General features: G+C 49.5%; 1 protein-coding gene across 1 annotated transcript in view; it reads left to right on the top strand.

Annotated features, from left to right (window-relative positions):
* Positions 1 to 13,512, top strand: part of LOC140719317 (guanine nucleotide-binding protein subunit alpha-12-like) — a 30,619-nt gene extending 17,107 nt beyond the window's left edge. Inside the window, exons 2-3 of the mRNA XM_073033866.1 lie at positions 9,833 to 9,883; positions 11,790 to 13,512. Coding sequence (XP_072889967.1) covers positions 9,833 to 9,883; positions 11,790 to 12,359 — 621 coding nt within the window. The 3' untranslated portion in view covers positions 12,360 to 13,512. The remainder of the gene's footprint in view (positions 1 to 9,832; positions 9,884 to 11,789) is intronic.
* The last annotated feature ends 7,101 nt before the right edge of the window (positions 13,513 to 20,613 follow it).

Below are 20,613 nucleotides of genomic sequence, written 5' to 3'. Positions count from 1 at the left end.
TCAAAAACGTTGCTGCCTCAGAATGTTTTTTTCTGTTTATAATAGACCACTTGAAACTGAACACAAATGTAATTTTAGACTAGTATCATGGCAGAATTTAGAGAAACAAGAAGTTAACTTTTATTGAATCTAATGTGTTTAATCGCACAACGGAGCTAATGCTTTGCAATAGTTCTGCAAAGCTAAAAATGTTTTGTTGATGATTTTCATTTGTACTCAGCGTCTGAGGCTTCTCGCTTAAGTGTCCAACAATAATCAGCCGGCATTGATGGATTCTGATACTGTTTCTCCATGACTGCAATGTCCTGGTGAAACCTTTCGCCATGATCGTCACTGACTATCTCTGGGATAAAGTGGACACCAATAAGGGGCTGGTGACAAGGAATGTGAATTCATGTTGGAGGTCTATCATTCGTAGAGTTATGTAGTTATGGAAACAAGCCCCTTGGCCCATCTGGTTCTGGTCCACGTTCAGCAGGATTCCCAACTAAGCTCATCTCACTTCCCTGCTCTCAGCCTGTATCTATCAAGCCAGCCCGTGTCGTCACATTGCTGTCCTTCTTCTCTCATTCACATTGCTCCCTACATGCACCGTCGAAGATCTTCCTCTTCGAGACCCAGTAGAGTTGCCAACTCCACATGGGCAGGTGCCCAGATGTTTCATCGCATCGCTTCCTGTTCTGATTGCTCCACCCTCCCACATTCATGCATTGGTCGCTAGACATGTCCATCTTCACAGAGCCTCCCCTTCAAAAGCCAATGAAATGTGAGTTGTTCTTTATAAGACCATGAGGGTTGGGTACCTCAAGAGCCTGCCTGCAAGACAATGGGTGGTCTTCTACCTCCTAACCAATCCCTGCGTCCTGGAACACTCCTAATGTCCAGGAGCCTCTCAGTCTCAGGTATGAATGTAATCAAGGATTGATCCTCCAAAAAAAAACAGATAAAGGTTGGCTTTATTTGTCACTTGTACATCAAAACGCAGTGAAATGCGCCATTTGCAACAAATCAAATCGGTGACAGCTGTGCCGGGTTTCCGAGCATGCCCACGATTTACTAACCTTAACCTATATTGCTTTGGAATGTGAGAGGAAATGTTGTTTTGTGGCAGCAGGACAATGCAAGGCATCAAAAGTACTATAAGTTACAATAATAAATAGCACGGTAGCAATCACGGGTTCACCAACCGTTAGGAAATCTGACGGCAGAGGGGAAGCCTTGGTGGGATTGGTAAACAAGAGATTCTGCAGATGCTGGAAATCTTGAGCAATACACACACAAAATGCTGGAGGAACTCGGCAGGTCAGGCAGCATCTGTGGAGGGGAATAAACCGTCGATGTTTCAGGTGGAGACCCTTCGTCAGGACTGGACTGGAAGAGGGCAGTAGCCAGAATAAGAAGGTGATAGGTGAGACCTGGTGAGGGGGAAGGTGGGGATGAAGAAAGAAGCTGATAGTTGATGGATGGAAGAAGAAAGGGGCTGAAGAAGGTGTTATCATGTCAGAGGATCTGCCCTTTGGTGTTATTTTATCAGAGAAGGCACAGCAGCACCTCTCTTTTCTTAGAAAGTTTGCACAGATTCAGCATGTCTTCTAAAAGTTTGACCAACTCCTATAGATGCATTGTGGAGAGGATACTGACTGGTTGCATCATGGCCTGGTATGGAAACATCAATGTCTACTGGACCTGGTGTTGGGTAATCAGCCTGGCCAGACGACTGACCTTTCAGTGGGTGGTCAGTTAGGGAACAGTGACCACAACCCCTTAACTTTCAGGATAGCTACAGATAAGCATAGGTATGGTCCTTGCTGCAGAGTTTTAAATTGGAGTAGGGTAAATTATGAGTATATTAAATATACTCATAAAAGGAGTTAACTGGGAACACATTTTTTTCTGACAATTCCACATCAGACATGTGGAGGGCGTTTAAAGATCAATTGCACAGAGTACAGGAAAGGTATGTTCCTGTTAGAAGGAAGGACAGGGATGGAAAGATAAGAGAACCTTGGATGACCAAAGAGGTGATGAATTTAGTCAAGAAGAGAAAGGAGAAGTCTGTAACAAACAAAGCAAATGAGGCATATAAAGAAGCCAGAAAGGAACTCGAGAAGGGAAATAGGAAAGCCAGGAGGAGTCATGAAAAGTCCTTGGCCAGGAGGATTAAGGTGAATCGGAAGGCATTCTATACAAACATCAAGAGCAAAAAGATAACTAAGGAGAGGGTGGGACCAGTCAAAGATAAAGGCAGGAACATTTGCTTGGATGTGGACAATGTGAGTGAGATACTTTGTGAGTTCTTTGCGCCAGTATTTTACAAGGAAAAGGATATGGAGGACCAGGAGATCAGTGCAGAGTCTATAAGCATGTTGAGGCATTTAGAAGTCAAGGAGGAGGAAGTGTTGGGCCTTCTAAAGGTAGAAGGTAGATAAGACCCCAGGGCCTGATGGGATTTACGCCAGGTTATTGAGGGAGGCACGAGACGAGATTACTAGGGCATTGACTAGTATCTTCATGTCCTCTCTAGGTGAGGACTGACGAGTGGCTATTGTACCTCTATTTAAGAAGGGAACAAGGAAAAATCCTGGGAACTATAGACCGGTGAGTCTCACGTCAGTTCTAGGGAAATTCATAGGGACAGGATATACGAGTATTTGGAAACCCCTGGCCTAATCAGGGAGAGCCAGCATGATTTTATGTAAGTCAGGTCATGTCTTACCAACTGGATTGAGTTTTTTGACATGGTATCTAGAGAGATTGATGAGGGTAGGACAGTGCCAAAGTTCCTCACGGGAGGCTGAACCAGAAGATTAAGATGCCGGGGATCCATGGTGAATTGGCTGTTTGGATTCAGAACTGGCTTGCGTATGGATAAATAGATAGACAGATACTTTACTGATCCCAAAGGAAATTACAGTGTCATGGTGGCATTACAAGTGCACAGATACACAAATATACAAATATTAGAAGATAAGTAATAAAAAATAAAAAATAAGTTACCACAAACAGTCTAACAGGATGGGTCATCACTTCCCCGGCTATAGGTTGACTCATTATAGAGCCTAATGGCCGAGGGTAAGAATGACCTCATATAGCGCTCTTTGGAGCAGCGCAGTTGTCTTAGTCTATTACTGAAAGTGCTCCTCTGTTCAGCCAAGGTGCCATGCAGAGGGTGAGAAACATTGTCCGGAATTGCCAGGGCTTTCCGGAGGGTCCTTTGTTCTACCACAGCCTCCAGTGTGTCCGGTTTGACTCCTATAACCGAGCCAGCCTTTCTAACCAGTTTATTGAGCCTGTTGGCATCACCCGTGTTGTTGCCACTGCCCCAGCACACCACCACATAGAAGATTGTACTGGTGGCAACAGACTGGTAGAACAGGTGAACGAGAGGCCTGTGTACTCCAAAGGACTTCGGACTCCTCAGGAAGTAGAGGCCCTCTTGTACACAGCCTCTGGGTTGGTGTTCTACTCAAGTCTGTCGTCCACGTGCACCCCCAGGTATTTGTAGGTCCTCATCACATCCACGTCGTCACCATGAATAGTAATAGAGAGCTGTACGGGCTTAGTCTTCCTAAAGTCCTTCTGCATAGAAGACGTGGTAGTGGTTGAAGGGACTTACTCAAGTTGGAGCTTCCAAAGGGATCTGTGCTGGAACCTCTGATGTTTGTGATGTATACAGATGACCTGAATGAAAATGTAGATGGGAGGGTTAGTAAATTCGCGTATGACACCAAGATCGGTGGAGTCCTGGATAGTGTAGAAGACCGGTAAAGAATACATTGTGATACAGATCAGTTGCAGGTATGGGCTGAGAAATGGCAGATGGAGTTTAACGCAGATAAATATCTGGTATTGCACGCTGGTTAGGCGAATGCAAGGAGACAGTACACTGTGAAGGGCAAGATCCTTAACAGTGTTGCTGAGCAGAGAGATCTTGGGATCCAAGTTCATAGCTCCTGGAAAATGGCTACACAGGTCAATAGGGTGGTTAAGATCCCTTATGGAATGCATCCTTTTATTAGTCGAGGCATGGGGTTCAAAAGTCAAGAGGTTATGTTGCAACTTTGTAAAACTCTGGCCAGCAGGTGGCATAGTGGCATCGGCACCAGACTTCAGAGCGAAGGCTCCTGAGTTCGAATCCAGCCGGCTCCCGTGCGTGCTTTCCATCCATGCTGGGTCGAGCGTCGAGCTAGAAACACGGCCTCATAAACAAGAAGGCCTGCTAAAGAAACGCCGTGACGTCGTCCCGATGACTCCACTCGGAGTTAAGGGCTTTCTTCTTCTTCTTCTTATAAAACTCTGGTTAGGCCTCATCTGGAGTATTGCAGACAGTTCTAGTTGCTGCACTGCAGGAAGGATGTTGAGGCTTTAGCGAGGGTGCAGAAGAGGTTTACCAGGATGTTACCTGGTTAAGAGGGCATGTGCTATTACAAGAGGCTGGACAAACTTGAGTTGTTTTCTCTGGAGCGACGGAGGCTGAGGGGAGATCTGATCGAGGTTTATAACATTTTGAGAGGCATAGATAGAGTAGATACGGAGTATCTGTTTCCTGGGGTTACCAGAGGCCTTGCATTGAAGGTGAGGGGAGGGGGTAGGTTCAAAGGGGGATGTGAGGGGTAAGTTTTTTACTCAGTTGGATGCCAGGACTGTGCTCCCTGGTATGGTGGTAGAGGCAAATACATTAGAGGCTTTTAGGAGATGTTTAGAGAGGCACATGGATGTGAGGAAGATGGAGGGATATGGACATGGTGTAGGGAGGAGAGATTAGTGTTTGGCTGTTTTTGATTTGCCTTTTAGCTGGGTCAGCACAATATTGTGGGCCAAAGGGCCTGTTCCTGTGCTGTACTCTTCTATGGAAAGACCTGCAAGAAGTAGTGAAGACAGCCCAGTCCACCAGAGGAAGCACTGTCCCACCGCTGAGCACATTTACAAAGGAGCACTGCCATAAGAAAGCAGCCTCCATCATCAAGGACCCCTTCCATGCAGATCATGCTCCCTTCCCTCAGCACCAGGTTCCATCACACCACCCTGAACAGCGTGGATAGTGTCATTCGCCTCAACGCTGAATTGATTCCACAACCTATGGACTCGCTTTCAGAGACTTTACAACTCGTCTTCTCAGCATTACTCATTTATTTCACATTATGGTTTCTTCTTTCATTTTGCACTCTGGTCGACGACGTGGAGCCGAGAGCGGGTTTGCAAACCTGGCGAGAGCAAAGGAGGCTGGGACTGGCGAGGGTGGAGCGCTGTGGGAGGGGTGGCAGAGAAGGAGTGCCGGGGTGGGTGGGAGGGGGAGTGGAGTGGGTGCAGCCCTGCGACACCAGGCAAGGTCAATTGATTCCAAACAATCGGTTTATTGATCATTACAGAATGTCTCTCTGGTGCTTCCCGCTCCCTCTCCTCTCCCTTCCCTTTTTCCCAACCACGATTCCCCTCTCCCTGCCCCCCTTCCCACTCTCAGTCCACACTAGAAATCCATTTCAGGTTTATCATCACTCACATGTTATGAAATTGTGTTTTTTGCCACAGCAGTACAATGCAATACATAAAATTAGTACAGTACTGTGCAAAAGTCTTGGACGCCCTTGCTGTATGTTCGTACGGAGACTTTGCAGAGTCCTGTATTTGCATTGGGTGATTGTCGATCTTTCTGTGTAATTTTCCATCGATTCTGTTGTATTTCTCCGGTCTGCTTCCAACGCCTGCAAGAAAATGAATCTCAGGGTTGTGTATGGTGACACACTGAATGTTTACTTTGACAATAAGTCCACTTTGAACTTTGAAGAAGGACTCTCACAGGAGATGACAGTGGACCACAGGAGAAAGGGAAGGAGGAGGGGCACCAGAGGGAGGTGATAGGAAGATGGGGAGAAGAGAAAGGGTGAGAAAGGAACCAGAAGGGGGAATATTAAAAAAGAGAAGGGGGGGAGGGAGAAATTACCAGAAGCTAGAAAAATCAATGTTGACATTAGTTTGGAGGTTATCCAGATGGAATATGAAGTGTTGCTCCACCCAGACAGAATATGTGGCAAAGTTTCTCTGGTTAACAGCTGCCACTGTGATTCATTGTACTTGTAGTACTTGGAGCGAAGCCTAAGGCTCTGGTTCTCAGTATCTTCTCCAAAGTTTGAATTTCAGATAAAGGTTACATCTTTACCAGGAAGCTGCCTGGATTCGAGAGCAAGTGCCAAAGAAGAGGTTGAACAAACTTGTGTTGTTGACTCTGGAGCGGCTGAGGCTGAGGGGAGATCTGAGAGAGGGTTCCAAGACTATGAGAAGCAGAGGTAGACATTTCTTCCTCGGTTTGATGTTCGGTCTGAACAACAACTGAACCTCTTGACCTTGTCTGCATGCTTTCGTACATTGAGGTGCTGCCACGTGATTGGCTGATGAGATATTTGCATAATGAGCAGGAATACTGGTGTACCTAATAAAGTGGCCACCGAGCGTGCACCCTGCCTTGAAGGTAACACATGCAGTGCTTTGGTGGGTGGGATTAAACCAATAAATCCGACCCTCTGGACCGGTGAGTAACGAACCATTCCCAGCAGTGAGTACGAGAGGGCCGCCTCGCTGATGAGGGGAAAACAGGAAGGAGCCCAGCTAATTGGCTCCTGATAAAATCAGCTGCTGATTCCACGTTTGCCAAACCAGTGACTTTCTTCTAAAGAATGCTGCAAAAAATGCCTTGTTATTCCAGTCAGACTCAATTTATTTCTCGTCCAAACAAAAACAAAATAAAATTAGCCAGACATTTCTGCTGCAATGGAGGCGGCCGTTACTGGCAGTGAATCCTTTGTGGTCAGACTACAACTCCCAGAGTGCAAAGCAAGGTTGGTGACCATAAGACATAGGAGCAGAATTGGGCCATTCGGCCCATCAAGTCTGCTCTGCCCTTCAATTATGGCTGATTTATTATCCCTCTCAACCCCATTCTCCTGCCTTCTCCCTGTATCCTTTCATGCCTTTTCTAAACAAGAGCCTATCAACTTCCACTTTAATTATACCCAATGACTTAAATATACCCGGTGGCTTCATCTCTTCCCTAGAAAATGATCTAGAAAACAACTCCACCACCAGCCATATTCTTCTCTCCTCCGCTCCCCTTCAAAGCGATCTTTCCCTCGAGAGTCTTTGCTCCATCCTCCCACACCAGCCTGCCACTTACCCCTTGCAGCCTCAAGTTACCCCTGCAACTCCAGAGCAGGAGGCCTACACTCATTGTGCGCAATGCTGGACACTTGAGCAACCAAACGCCCACTGGGCAGCCGCTTTGAATGAGAATCACGCTTATTGCCACTGACGTATGCCGTGAAATTTGCACCAGTACAGCTGCAAGACATAGAAAATTACTTTAATTTACGAAGGAATTCGTGGGGCACCACGGTAGCACCGCTGTGAAAGCTCGGGGCGTCGGAGTTCAGAGTTCAATTTCATCAGCCTCTGAAGGCAAGTTTGTATATTCCTTCTGATGAGTGTGTGGGGAGCCTCCGAGTGCGCGGGTTTCCTTCCGGTCAATAGGTTGATTGGTCACTGTGAATGGTAAATGGTTAGGCTGCGGTCAGACAAGGCCGCATGACTTGGAGGGAGGGCCCATTCCGCACCGAATCTCTAAATAAATAGTGCAAAAGTGAGTTAGTGCGACACAAGCAAAACAGCAGAGGTCAGGAAGCATCCGAGGAAAGGAATAAACAGTCAACGATTCGGGCTGAGACCCCTCATAGTTTCATGGACCGTTCAGAAATCTGATGGTGGAGGGGAAGAAGCTGTTCTTGAAACGTTGAGTGTGGATCTTCAGACTCCTGTACCTCCTCCCCACAGAAATGAGAAGAGAACATGGCCCGGGTGGTGAGGGTCCTTAATGATGGAATGTGCCTTCTTGACGCACCACCTCTTGAAGATGTCCTTGATGGGAATGGACAGTTGATGTTTCATTTAAACATTACATCCTCTGACCTGAAACAAGTCTGTGGCGAGGCTTGTGCCGGTGATGGAACCGGCTGAGTCTATCACCCTCGACAACCTCTTTCAGTCCTGTGCACTGGAACCTCCAGACCACACGGTGATGCAGCCAGTCAGAATCCTCTCCACGGTACATCAGTGACATACCAAATCTCCTCAAACTTTGCCTTTGGCATGGCTTCTTCGCTGGAACGCTTTTGATTTGTGGAACACCTACCCAATGGTTTACCTCTATCTTAATTCCCAGTTCCCCTACAAGGAAGTCTTGTGTAAGCTCAAGGTGGATTATCTAACTGGGTGGACTATCTAATAGGTGAACTATCTAATAGGTGGAATATGTAATAGGTGGACTATCTAATAGGTGGAATACCTAACCAGTTGGACTATCTAACCAGGTGGAATATCTAATAGTTGGACTATCTAACCAGTTGGACTATCTAACCAGTTGGAATATCTAATAGGTGGACTATCTAACCAGATGGAACATCCAGCTATATATCATGCCTTATGAGAATAGGTTGAGTGAACTTGGCCTTTTCTCCTTGGAGCGACGGAGGATGAGAGGTGACCTGATAGACGTGTATAAAATGTTGAGAGGTGTTGATCGTGTGGATAGTCAGAGGCTTTTTCCCAGGGCTGAAATGGTTGCCGCAAGAGGACACAGGTTTAAGGTGCTGGGGAGTAGGTACAGAGGAGATGTCAGAGGTCAGTTTTTTACTCAGAGAGTGGTGAGTGCGTGGAATGGGCTGCCGGCAACAGTGGTGGAGGCGGATACGATAGGGTCTTTTAAGAGACTTTTGGATAGGTACATGGAGCTTAGAAAAATAGAGGGCTATGGGTAAGTATAGTAATGTCTAAGGTCGGGACAGGTTCGGCCGAAGGGCCTGTATTGTGCTGTAGGTTTTCTATGTTTCTGTAAATACACCCAGTGACTTGGCCTCCACAGCAGCCTGAGGTATCCAGTTCCACAGATTCACCACTCTCTGGCTAAAGAAGTTTCTCCTCATCTCCATTCTAAAAGGACACCCCTCTATTCTGAAGCTGCGTCCTCTGGTCCTAGACTCTCACACTGTAGGAAACACCCTCTCCACATCCACTCCATCGAGGCCTTTCAACACTCGGTAGGTTTCTATGAGATCCTCCCCCACCTTTCTTCTGAATTCCAGTGAATACTGGAATCAAGCGTTCCTCATATGACGAGACTTTCAATCCTGGGATCATTTTCGTGAACCTCCTTTGAACTCTCTCCAATGTCAGTGATGCACCATCAACAACTCTCGGAGATGGGAGGCGAACGATAGGCTTTTATTAGCTACAAGAGACCACCACACAACATCCTGGAGACTGAGGGAGGAGCAGTGCCTCCAATCGCCTTTATACCGGGGTCTGTGGGAGGAGCCACAGGAGCAGTCAGCAGAGAGGTGTGTCCAGACAGGTATACGTAGTTCACCACAGTCAGCACATTCTTTCTTAGATAAGGAGCCCAAAACCGCTTACAGTATTCCGAGTGAGGCCTCACCAGTGCTTTATAAAGCCTCAACACTACATCCTTGCTCTTATATTCTAGTCCAATTGACCTTTCCCACTCACCTGGCTTCACCTATCACCTTCCAGCTAGCCTCCTTCCCCTCCCCCCACCTTTTCATTCTGTCATCTTCCCCCTTCCTTCTCGGTCCTGATGAAAGGCCTCGGCCCGAAACATCGACTGTTTATCCATTTCCACAGATGCTGCCTGGCCTGCTGAGTTCCTCCAGCATTTTGTGTGTGCAAGACAGGCTTTCCTCTGGTAATTTGACATTGATAAACCAATACAAAACCAAGCATCATTCCCACCCCCTCCTTCATTGTGTCTCCCTTTTTCCCCTGGCAGGCGGAATCGGTGCAGTACTTCCTGGATAACTTGGATCGAATCGGCCAGCTGGTGAGTGTTGCCACTTTTTTCCAAGTCTCCGCACTGGTGGTGTGTAAATGTGTCGGTTGCATAAACCCACAGCTCAGCCAGGCAACATGTGGGGGGGTTGCTGTTCACCCTGGGTGACCCAGAGAGTCAGGACTGCAACAGTTGCCCTCAGTGGGCAAACAGGGCAACTTCCGGTGCATCCCCATGGAACATGGTACGTACATAGCACGTAGAACGAGGCCTTTCAGCCTACTGTGTCGGCGCTGAGCTCTCTCCTGCCTGTACACAATCTGTATTCCTTCATTCGCCGCATATTCATGTGTCTATCTCAAAGCCTTTTAAACACCATTATTGTATCTCCTTCCACCCCTCTCACCAGAAGCCCATCCCAGGCATCTCTGTGTAAAAATACATGCCCTGCACATCTCTTCTAAACGTTCTTCCTCTCACTTTAGCACCCGGCGCAGAGTGCAGGCCCTTTGGCCCGCAATATTGTTCTGACTATTTAAGACCAATCTGACTGCTGCTCTCTCCACAGCCCTCCACTTCAACTGCCCGACCTCTAACGTTAGGCACTCATAACTCCTGAAGAATTCTGGCTATCGCATTTACAGGGGTGATGGGCCTTTTCCAGAGAGTGCTCCCAAATTAGCGATAATCTTCTAAAAAAAATTCTCTTGCAAGTCATGATAATTTTGAGCCAAGATTATCACTGATTAATGAATTAGTAATAATAATTACGGGCATTCTTCATAGAAAAAGGATGAATCCTGTTGCTTATTTACATGTATTCATTATTTTTTTCTTAACAGAAGTACAGCCAATTGAAGTAAATAAAGCATTTTAATACCGTAGATTTTTTAAAAGACAATTTAAAAATAACATCATTTCTAAATAGTATGGTTATTACAAACATTTACCATCCAGATACTACATGTATAGACCAGGTCTGCGAAGATTTCAAAACGTATCATTTGCCGACGAATGGAAGATAGGTGGAGGGGCAGGTAGTGTTGAGGAAGTGGAGAGGCCACAGAAGGATTTAGACAGATCAGGAGATGGGCAAAGAAGTGGCAGATGGAATACAGTGTCAGGAATTGTGTGGTCAATCACTTTGGAAGAAGAAATAAAAGCCTTAGACTATTTGTTATCTATGCATCACTCTCAACCCCTCTTCCCTGATGTAAAGGGGGTAATTCTCCTGCGTAAAGAGGCCTCAAATGCTGGAGAAACTCAGCTGGTCGGTCAGTATCTACGGAGAGAATAAACATTCAACGTTATGAACGTCTCGACCAGAAATGCCAACTGTTTATTCCCCTTCATAGGTGCTGCCCGACTCTATGCGTTCCTCCACCATTTTCTGCACATTGCTCAAGATTTCCAGCATCTGCAGAATCTCGTGTGTCTCCTGTCAGATTCCTTCTTCTTCAGTCCTTTACCTTTTCCACCTATCACCTCCCAGCTTCTTACTTTACCACACCCCTTACCTCACACTTACACCTTCCCCCCTCACCTGTCACCTGCCAGTTTGTACTCCATCTCCTCACCCCCAGCTTCTTACTTCACCACACCCCTTAACTGACACTTACACTTCCCCCCTCACCTGTCACCTGCCAGTTTGTACTCCATCTCCTCACCCCCAGCTTCTTACTTCACCACACCCCTTAACTGACACTTACACTTCCCCCCTCACCTGTCACCTGCCAGTTTGTACTCCATCTCCTCACCCCCAGCTTCTGATTCTCGGGTCTGCCCCTGTTCTTTCCATTCCTGGTAACGTGTCTCAGCCCAAAACGTCCACTGCTTGCTCCCCTCCATGGAAGCTACCTGACCCGTTGAGTTCCTCCAGTGTGTGTGTGTTCCCCTTCAGGAAGGCCACCATGTCCAGAGCTGACATTAACCAAAAGCATGTCTCATTGTCTTGTAGAACTACCTCCCCAACAAGCAGGACATCCTGTTCGCCCGCAGGGCCACTAAAGGCATCGTGGAGTATGACTTCCTCATCAAGGGGATCACCTTCCGGATGATGGATGTGGGCGGCCAGCGTTCCCAGAGGCAGAAGTGGTTCCTCTGTTTTGAGGGCATCACCTCCATCCTCTTCATGGTGTCCTCCAGTGAGTTTGACCAGGTATTGCTGGAGGACGGGTGCACCAACCGTCTGGTTGAGTCCATGAACATCTTCGAGACCATTGTCAACAACAAGCTCTTCACCCGCGTCTCCGTCATCCTCTTCCTGAACAAGACCGACCTGCTGGAGGCCAAGGTAAAGACGGTGAACATCGGTGACTACTTCCCAGACTTCCAGGGGCAGCCCCACCACCTCGGGGACGTCCAGCGCTACCTCCTCAACTGCTTCAGCAGCAAGCGTAGGGACCGCAGCCGGCCGCTCTTCCACCATTTCACCACCGCGGTGGACACTGAGAACATTCGCTTTGTCTTCCAGGCGGTCAGGGACACGGTGCTGCAGGAGAACCTCAACGACATCATGCTGCAGTGAGGCTATGCGTCCCACGGGCATTCCACGCGTGCCCCTTCTCAGCCCAGTGAGCCCCATGTGTTCGTCCCTGTGCAATAACCAAAGAAGCCCTGTGCGTGTACACGTGAAGCCTGATGACCCCTTGTCTCACTCCTGGTAACCTCTTTTGTGCGAATGTCCATGGGACCCAATATGGACTAATCCTGTGTGTGACCCCGAGTGGATCCTGAAGTTACACCTTCCATATCCAGCAGACACCCCATGTGTAACACCTGTTTACCCCTGTGTGTACCCGTATCCATATTGCAATTGAACATATTCCCCATATCCCATATGCTCTCGGTATATATCCCAATGTCAGCCTGTTGCATCTGCACATATTCCCCATCTCCATGCACACACGGTGCAAATCCTATTTTACCCCATGTACACCAAAGTCAAAGCCAATACTGCCCGTATATACTTGTAGGGACTTGTGATTATGGAAGGCAGAGAGAGAGATTTAATATTTAAGAGATTCCCTCAGCCCAGTTAGATAATCACTGAGTGTTTGTTCAGACCTCACTGATCCCAAGAGATTATTTTGACCTCGCCATTCATTCCCGATGATGTTGAGTCTTCCCGGGACACAGGTGTACGGACCTGGACAGGGAGTGAACGAGGGGAAGGGCCCAAACAAATCTCTGTCCTTCCCAGGACACAGGTGTATGGACCTGGACAGGGAGTGAACGAGGGGAAGGGCCCAAACAAGTCTCTGTCCTTCCCGGGACACAGGTGTATGGACCTGGACAGGGAGTGTCAGTGGCCCATTGAACGAGGGGGAAGGGCGGAACAGGTGGACACCCCAAACAAATCTCTGACCTTCCTAAACCTGACGAGCTCAGACCCCTTGGAGAGAAGGGAGGGTGAGAAGACAGCAGTGGGAATTGATCCCTTGACCGATTGCCTGTGGTGTGGGGCAGCAGAGTCGGCAGAGACCTTCCCTGTCGTTGCCGGTTAACTAGACTCTGAAAACTCGCACTCATTCCTCAAACATACTTTATTTTACTTGTGCGCAAGGAGAACAGCGTGGCCCCTGTCACCCACCACTGTTCTGAAGTCTGAACAGAGAAATTCCTTCTTTATACAGAGCAGTTATGGATATTGGCCATTTAATAAACCATGTATGTTTGAATTCCTGACTTGCAAGATCAATCACCATTCACAATAGGGGTGTTAGAAGTCAATAGAAACTACAAGGTGACAACCAATAATACTTAGAAGTTAGTAAAGCAGTTGTCCCTTAGTTGGTGTGTTTCACATCATTCTGTTACTCTTACCTCACCTCTGAAAGTGAAATGGCTCCAAGAATCTGCGATGCAAAAGGAAGCTATTTCTCATCTGGGCTGTCTGCACCCTATCTGCAAATAATCCTTGCCTGGACATTGTGCTGAAAGTTGAAATCAAGTCAAGTCAAGTTCAATGTCATTTAACTGTATTCATGTATACTGTCAAACGAGACAACCAGGGAGTGAAGCATAGTTGTACACATAACACACAATAACTTAGGAAAGTAAGAATTAAATCTACAAATTAATTATGCCTAGTTAAACAAAGTGAAGTGTATAAATTAAATATTGTAAGGTACAATACAAATTATCCAGTGACACTTTGAATACGATGCGGCAGGGAGTTCAGAAGCCTAATGGCCTGGGAGAAGAAACTGTTTCCCATCCCGACCGTTCTTGTCTTTATGCATCGGAGTCTCCTGCCTGATGGTAGAAAGTCAAAGAGGATGCTGGAAGGATGGGTGGGATCCTTGATAATTCTAAGGGCCCTGTGTTTGCAGTGCTCCTGATAGACGTCCCCGATCCATGGTAGGGAGACTCCTACGATCCTCTTGGACGTTCTCACAGTCCTTTGTAGGGTCTGCCAGTCCGATGCTCAGCTGCTCCCAAACCAGAGGGAGATCCAGCTTGTCAGGACACTCTCAATGGTGCTCCTGTAAAATTCAGTTAAGATGGGAAGGAGGAGCCTCGCTTACCTCAATCTCCATAGTGAGTGTAGGCGACATTGTACCTCTTGTTCAGGGAGGTGATATTGAGGGACCAGATGAGGTCATCCGTGATGTGAGCTCCCTGAAACTGGTGCACTTAACTCTCTGCGGAGGAGCCTTGACTGAGCAGAGGGGGATGTTCATCTGCACCCTCCTAAAGTCCACAACCATTCCCTTGGTCTCCACATTCAGACTCATCATTCACCGTTACCTATGTATACCATACGCAACCTTGAGACTCATCGTCTTGCAGGCAGCCTCAGAACGAGGTAACACAATAGAATCCATTGAAAGTCCCAACACCACAAAGAGTCATCCAACCAATGTGTGAAAAACCAAGAACAAGTCGTGCAAATGATAAAAAGCAAATAAACAGAACATGAACCTCAGAGTCCCGATGGCTGCAGGCCACAGCCGCAGAGCCAGTTCAGTGTGAGGTGGTCCAGAACCCCGATGGCTGCAGGCCACAGCCTCAGAGCCAGTTCAGTGTGAGGTGGTCCGGGACCCCGATGGCTGCAGGCCACAGCCTCAGAGCCAGTTCAGTGTGAGGTGGTCCGGGAGCCCGATGGCTGCAGGCCACAGCCGCAGAGCCAGTTCAGTGTGAGGTCGTCCAGAACCCCGATGGCTGCAGGCCACAGCCGCAGAGCCAGTTCAGTGTGAGGTGGTCCAGAACCCCGATGGCTGCAGGCCACAGCCGCAGAGCCAGTTCAGTGTGAGGTGGTCCAGAACCCCGATGGCTGCAGGCCACAGCCTCAGAGCCAGTTCAGTGTGAGGTGGTCCGGGAGCCCGATGGCTGCAGGCCACAGCCGCAGAGCCAGTTCAGTGTGAGGTGGTCCGGGACCCCGATGGCTGCAGGCCACAGCCGCAGAGCCAGTTCAGTGTGAGGTGGTCCAGGACCCCGATGGCTGCAGGCCACAGCCGCAGAGCCAGTTCAGTGTGAGGTGGTCCGGGACCCCAATGGCTGCAGGCCACAGCCGCAGAGCCAGTTCAGTGTGAGGTGGTCTGGGAGCCCGATGGCTGCAGGCCACAGCCTCAGAGTCAGTTCAGTGTGAGGTGGTCCAGGACCCCGATGGCTGCAGGCCACAGCCGCAGAGCCAGTTCAGTGTGAGGTGGTCTGGGAGCCCGATGGCTGCAGGCCACAGCCGCAGAGCCAGTTCAGTGTGAGGTGGTCCGGGAGCCCGATGGCTGCAGGCCACAGCCGCAGAGCCAGTTCAGTGTGAGGTGGTCCGGGAGCCCGATGGCTGCAGGCCACAGCCGCAGAGCCAGTTCAGTGTGAGGTGGTCCAGGACCCCGATGGCTGCAGGCCACAGCCTCAGAGCCAGTTCAGTGTGAGGTGGTCCGGGAGCCCGATGGCTGCAGGCCACAGCCGCAGAGCCAGTTCAGTGTGAGGTGGTCCGGGAGCCCGATGGCTGCAGGCCACAGCCGCAGAGCCAGTTCAGTGTGAGGTGGTCCGGGAGCCCGATGGCTGCAGGCCACAGCCGCAGAGCCAGTTCAGTGTGAGGTGGTCTGGGAGCCCGATGGCTGCAGGCCACAGCCTCAGAGTCAGTTCAGTGTGAGGTGGTCCGGGACCCCGATGGCTGCAGGCCACAGCCGCAGAGCCAGTTCAGTGTGAGGTGGTCTGGGAGCCCGATGGCTGCAGGCCACAGCCGCAGAGCCAGTTCAGTGTGAGGTGGTCCGGGAGCCCGATGGCTGCAGGCCACAGCCTCAGAGCCAGTTCAGTGTGAGGTGGTCCGGGAGCCCGATGGCTGCAGGCCACAGCCTCAGAGCCAGTTCAGTGTGAGGTGGTCCAGGAGCCCGATGGCTGCAGGCCACAGCCGCAGAGCCAGTTCAGTGTGAGGTAGTCCAGAACCCCGATGGCTGCAGGCCACAGCCTCAGAGCCAGTTCAGTGTGAGGTGGTCCGGGAGCCCGATGGCTGCAGGCCACAGCCTCAGAGTCAGTTCAGTGTGAGGTGGTCCAGGACCCCGATGGCTGCAGGCCACAGCCGCAGAGCCAGTTCAGTGTGAGGTGGTCCGGGAGCCCGATGGCTGCAGGCTACAGCCGCAGAGCCAGTTCAGTGTGAGGTGGTCCAGGAGCCCGATGGCTGCAGGCCACAGCCGCAGAGCCAGTTCAGTGTGAGGTGGTCCAGAACCCCGATGGCTGCAGGCCACAGCCTCAGAGCCAGTTCAGTGTGAGTTCGTCCAGGAGCCCGATGGCTGCAGGCCACAGCCGCAGAGCCAATTCGGCACAGAGGTGAGTAAGACCTCAGGAGCAGTGAGCTGAAGTCCAGTTTGTCCCCCTCACCATTGACGCCTTAACCTTTTTAAACTGGCCTGGCTCTTAAATCAGCCAAACATCTGTTCGTTATCCGCTCTCAGGCGCAGGCCCTGCCGCTTCAGTCTGGCTCGGAATTTCAGCTCAGCCCCAAGTCCACTCCAGCAATGGCCGCTGTGGCTGGAGCTACTTTCTCGAACCTCTGCAACTTCCACATCCCGGCTGTGGTGTGGAGTCACTGACGCTGGGTTCGAGTCCGTGAGTAGCTTTGAATGTTTTTAATCGAGAGATTTATCGCTGATGTTGGGAGCAGCTGAGGCTGACACTGTGTCATTTTCTGCTTGAAGGAAAATGTCTCCAGGAGCAGAGGGTATTGAGGGTGAGGAATCCTCGGGCTTACCTCCTCCGTCAGATAACTCACTCTCAGGTCATTGATAATCGGTCCATCATTGTCATATGGACCAAAATGCGGTGAAAAGCTTCTGTTTGCCATCTAGACACACCTTTTCCATCTACACATCCAATACTATACATCATACAACATATACACTCAGTGACCACATGACTAAACCTGCTCGTTAATACAAATATCTAATCAGCCAATCATGTGGCTGCAACTCAATGCGTAAAAGCATACAGACGTGGTCAAGAGGCTCAGTTGTCATTCAGGCCAAACATCAGAATGGGGAAGAAATTATATCAAAGTGACTTTGACCATGGAATGATTGTTGGTGACAGATGGGGTGGTTTGAGTATCTCAGAAGCTGCTGATCTCCTGGGATTTTCATATACACCAGACTCTAGTCTACAGAGAATGGTGTGAAGAACCGAAAACATTCAGTGAGTGTCAGTTCTGTGGGTGAAAATGCCTTGTTAATGAGAGAGGTCAGAGGAGAATGGCCAGACTGGTTCAGGCTGACAGGAAGGTGACAGTAGCTCAAATAACCACACGTTACAACAGTGGTGTGGAGAAAAATCCATAACATGTCAAACTTTGAAATGGACGGGCTACAGCAGCAGAAGACCATGAACTTATACCCAGTGGCCAGTTGATTATGTACAGGAGGTTTCATGGCTGACATCTCGGTCTCTAACCTCTCTTTCCCCACCCCTTCTCATTCAATTTTAACCCAAAAGGTCTATTAACTTCACATCTGAATGTTAAAATTGGGAGTGAGATTTCAAGGTTCCTATGCTGTGAGTGAACAGATTCCTCTCCCCTTTCAGCCCGAAGCAGCCCATTCCCCTCATCTTTGCCGGCTCCCTGGCCAGATGAGGCGAGCAGCTCCAGTCCGTGGGCAGCACTGCCACCATGTGGCTCAGTTAGGAACAACCAGCAGCCTTCCCTCCCACTCCCTCTTACTCCCTATCCCTCTCCCATCCCCCCTCCACTCTCCATCGTTCCTCCTCTCCCTCCCCCTCCCTCTCCCTCCCCTCTCCTTCCTCTTCTCCTCCCTGCCCTTTCCCTCTCACTCCCCTTCTCCTTCCCCTGCCCCTCTCTCCCTCCCCTCCTGCCCTTTCTCCCTCGCAGTCCTCTCTCTTTTCCCCTTCCCTCTACCCCTTCTCCTCTCCCACTTCTCTCTCCCTTCTTCCTCTGCCTTTCCCACTCCTCTCCCTCTCCTCCCCTTTCCTACTCCCTACTCCTTCCCCCTCCCTCCCTTCCCCTTCCCCCTCCGTCCCTGCCCTTTCCCCCTCCTCTCTCCCTACACTCCCTTCCCCTCTCCCTAACCCCCTTCCTCCCCCTCTCCCTCTCTTCTCCCTCTCCATCACCATCCCTCCCTTCTCCCTCCTCTTTCTTCTCCTCCTTCCCCTCTCTATCTCTCCTCCTTACAACCTCACCCTCTCCCCCTCCCTCTATCCCCTCCCCACATCATCACTCTCTCTCTGACGCTTTCTTTCTCTCAGGGTGGTAAGACAGACACTGAGCTGGAAGGCCATCAGCACTCAGTGAGGAGATTCACTTTTCCTGTCGAGTGGCCCCTGGAAATTCTATTGTCCATGGAGTAATCAGTGACTGAGACGGCACGGTGTGAGGGGTCAGCGAGACGGTGGGGTGACGCTCTATAACAAGTGATCTGTGATGAGGGAACTGCATGCCAAATGGATTTAGTGGCCTGGGGCTGAGAGTTCTTCCCAGTCTGAACTTCAGGGTCCTGCACCCCTGGGACCCAGGGAACGTTACCGGCAAACGCCAGCCCAGGCCAGTGAAGAGTACAGGTGGTGTAAATCACACAAAATGCTGGAGGGATGGTCAAAGTTCAAAGTAAATTTATTATCAAAGTACAGATATGTCACCATATACAAACCTGAGATTCATTTTCATGCAGGAATTCACAGCAAATACAGAAAAACAAAACCAGTGAAAGACCCCAACCCTCAGGACAAACAACCAACTCTCCAAAAAAAAGTCCAACAAACTGCAAATGCAAAAAGAGAGAATAAAAGAAATAAATAAACAACAAGTATGAAGAACGTGAGATGAAGGGTCTTTGAAAGTGAGGCGAGTGAAGTTATCCTGGCTGGTTCAGGAGCCTGATGGTGTGGGTCTGGATGGCAGCAAGGAGGGGTCATGACCTCTGCAGGCCAGGCAGCATCTCTCAAAGCTTTGGGCCGAGATCCATAATTATGTGTGTTTTACTCTGGATTTCCAACATCTCTTGAGAGTCTCGACAAGCTGTTGCCTCACACTCCGGAGACCCACCAGGGTCGGTGCTGTCTGCATGGAGTTTGCACGCTCTTCCTGGGACCCCGTGGGCGCCTCTGGGCTGTTCCAGTTGCCTCCCACAGCTGAAAGGATCGGGGAGGGGTAAGTCAATGCCTGTGGGGGTGGCAAAGGAAGAGGAGATGAGGGAACGTGTGAGAGGGAATGCACAGTCGGGGTAGTGGAGAATAACGGGAGGGGGAAAGGGATGTTAGGATTACTTTACAGGGAGCTAGCACAGAGATTATGGGCTGAATGTTCACCCACTGTGAAACATCTATAAAATATAGGAGCAAAATTAGGCCATTTAGCCCATCAAGGCTGCTATACCATTCCATCATGGCTGATTTATTATCTCTCTCAACCCCATTCTCTTGCCTTCTCCCCAAAACCTTTGACAACCTTACTAATCAAGTTAACCTGCACTTTAAATATACCCAATGACTTGGCCTCCACAGCCGCCTGTGGCAATGAATTCCACAGATTCACCACCCTCTGGCTAAAAAAATTCCTCCTCATCTCTGTTCTAAAGGGACTTCCTTCTATTCTGTACCCTCTCACTCCCTCACCATAGGAAACATCCTCCCCACATCCACTCTATCTAGGCCTTTCAATATTCGATAGGTTTCAATGAGATCCCCCCGTTCTTCTAAACTCAGCAAGTACAGGCCCAGAGACATCAAACGCTCTCCATACATTGTTTTAATTTATTCATTTTTCACTCTCTCTCTACCCCCCCCCCCCCCCCCCAGGGGTCACTGGCATTCACTAACTGCTACACCAGCATGCTGCCCCATCCTTTGGAATCCGGAGCCTCCGGAGGGAACCCACGTACCCAGGGATGGATTTATTAAATGGGTTTCTAATGCCAAATGTAGAGAGCGCTCGGTAGGAGTGAGATGTACGCTGCCTGACTTTGTGGAATGAGGGTGGTAAGTGTCACCCCCTGGTCCCAGAAAGCCTTCTTTAAACCAGTGGACACCAGGCTGTCCATCACCCTGACCTGTCTGGATGAGCTCTGTCCGCTGGTGCTGACAAACACCGTCGAGTGCTTTGGGAGAGTGGTCATGGCCCCTCGGGGATCTGCTTCAGTTTTCCTATGGCCAGAGCAGATCTGATATCATTGGCTCTCCACTCTGCTCCGAGCCGTCTGAACAACAGGCAAATCTGTCAGACCGTTGTTCAACAACCTCAGCTCAGCGTTTAACATTACCAACCTCTCCAAGGTTGTCACCTGTCTCCCTGCAAACAGATTCCATCGGCTGTCCCCAGAACAGGGGCGATTGGG

The sequence above is a fragment of the Hemitrygon akajei genome, chromosome 31, assembly GCF_048418815.1.
Source record: "Hemitrygon akajei chromosome 31, sHemAka1.3, whole genome shotgun sequence".
Taxonomy (NCBI): domain Eukaryota; kingdom Metazoa; phylum Chordata; class Chondrichthyes; order Myliobatiformes; family Dasyatidae; genus Hemitrygon; species Hemitrygon akajei.
This window is presented reverse-complemented; position numbering and strand designations above follow the sequence as displayed.